At 41.1% G+C, this 1,996-nt stretch overlaps 1 protein-coding gene across 1 annotated transcript in view; it reads right to left on the bottom strand.

Annotated features, from left to right (window-relative positions):
• pllp (plasmolipin) overlaps positions 1–1,996 on the bottom strand; it is a 7,139-nt gene that overhangs the window by 2,745 nt on the left and 2,398 nt on the right. Inside the window, exon 2 of the mRNA XM_014033995.1 lies at positions 883–1,056. Within this exon, the coding sequence (XP_013889449.1) occupies positions 883–1,056 (174 nt within the window). The remainder of the gene's footprint in view (positions 1–882; positions 1,057–1,996) is intronic.

Raw genomic sequence — 1,996 nt, 5'->3', positions numbered from 1 at the left:
TCCCGATGCTGCTTGAAGCGTGTCCACCATAGATTTTGTATGTAAACCTGCTGCTCCTGACACTGAAATCGCGTTCGGTGTGAACGCACCATTAAAGAAATACTTGGCCCCTATAAGAATATTGTGGCCCCTTGATGGCCCCTTATTCAGAAAAATCCTAGATCCGGCACTGTGCAATGGACATCAATGAGGATTTGTTGAAACGGATGATGGAACTGGAGTTCTGCAGGTCAGACATTTTTCACCAGAAACATCATTCGAAGTTTAAACGAGTCTCAGAAAGTTAGACACGACTGAAGTGGCATTTTCTTATCTTTATGATTTTTAGTCAATCGCTGCTCAAGTTTTATGATTTTTTTTAGTTTTTTTTCCCCATAAAATGTTTGACAGGATGTTGAGCTGCCATGAAACCAACTTTTCTTACTACCTACATGTTTTTGTAAATCTTTTTGTCTTCTTTCATCCAGTGCATCTTTCACTGCTGTGAGATTTATGGTTTTCTCTTGAATCCCCTCTAAACCCAAACAGCACATCTACAGATTTTAATTTTTAAAATTGTCTCTTCAAAACTGGAAGCGAAGGGTGTTTTTAACTTATCRTATGACTGACATAAAACGCTGCCGAAAGATAAAAATCCACCCGTGTGACTCCCAGAGTCTTCTGTCGCTCACAGCTCAGGAACTTTTAAGATCTGACTTGTAGTTTTTGCTCAGCGGCTTTTCTTTTGAGGCTTACTTTTCAGTTTGTTCTGCCTCTCAGTGGCAGTCAGGGAGTGACAGATGGGCGATTAGTTACCATGGTGAGTCATTTCCAGCAAATATACAACACATCAAAATGAAGAGATTTCCCCCCCTGAATTATTAAGTATATTTCTGTCAGTACCGTCAGCGGCCAGGGAACGAAGGCCAGGTGTCGCTGGACGCTGAAGAGGATGACGATGAAGAGGATGGTGGTGATGATCCACAGCGTGACGGCCACAAACATCACCCAACCGTACTCCGGCACCAGGGTGTAAGGTGTGCTGGCTACCAGGACCCAGTGCAGAAACCCCAGGACCTGAAAACGAGGAACCAAACAAGAATACATGTTTAAAGACAAACATTTAAATGGTTTAAACAAGTCATCTGCAGACCTGAGCAGATATGAATCAGAAACAGAGAAACGTCTAAAACCTGCAGGACAGTGAGTCCTGAGTGAGTCCGCCTGGTTGTATTAGATCAGGGGTGTCAGGTCCTGGTCCTGAAAGGCCGCCGTCCTGCATGTTTCATTGTTTCTCTGCTTCAACACACCTGGTTTGAACCAGGTCCACGGCATAGGCAGTATAGGCAAATGCAAAGGGTGCCGTCTATTTAGGGGGCGCTACAAATGAGGGACAAAAAATGTTTTCATAAATTTTTATCAGCGTCTAGTTTCAGTTCTGATCTCAGGTAAAGTTCAGGTTAAAAATCTGGTTTTCCGTGTTCTACTGAAAGAAAATATTGTTAAGCGTGTTTGTTTACAATTCTATGTGCTAAAACCACACCGAGAATGTACCAATACATGGAAATTGAATGTGAAAGAGTTCATGCAACTCTCACAGAGAGCAGCTCGGTCTGGAGGCAGTTYATTGGTCTGCTTTCAGGCCCCGTATTTCCGGAATTCAGTTCAATACAACAGGACTTTCAGGATGCGACTCCGCCTATTTAATTACATCATCAGGATGGGGTACCTAACACACTGCTGAAGCCATGTCCTCACACAATATAATCTGACCTAATGAAGATTAACGCTTCAGTTACACGTTAAATCTGTGTTCAGGCATGTATTTACATAAAATCATCAATTTAAGCAACATAATCACATTTAACAGATATTACAGTTCTCCTAATAATACCGTGTGTAGTGTAATTAAGATCAGTGTATAAACAAACTCCAATAAATTTCTTCACTACCTTCATAAAATACGAATTTTATGTTGTTTTATTAATCCCAAGAATTTAATAAAATGCTTTTCAAA

This window comes from Austrofundulus limnaeus, unplaced genomic scaffold, assembly GCF_001266775.1.
Source record: "Austrofundulus limnaeus strain Quisiro unplaced genomic scaffold, Austrofundulus_limnaeus-1.0 Scaffold7, whole genome shotgun sequence".
In the NCBI taxonomy this organism is placed as follows: Eukaryota; Metazoa; Chordata; class Actinopteri; order Cyprinodontiformes; family Rivulidae; genus Austrofundulus; species Austrofundulus limnaeus.
This window is presented reverse-complemented; position numbering and strand designations above follow the sequence as displayed.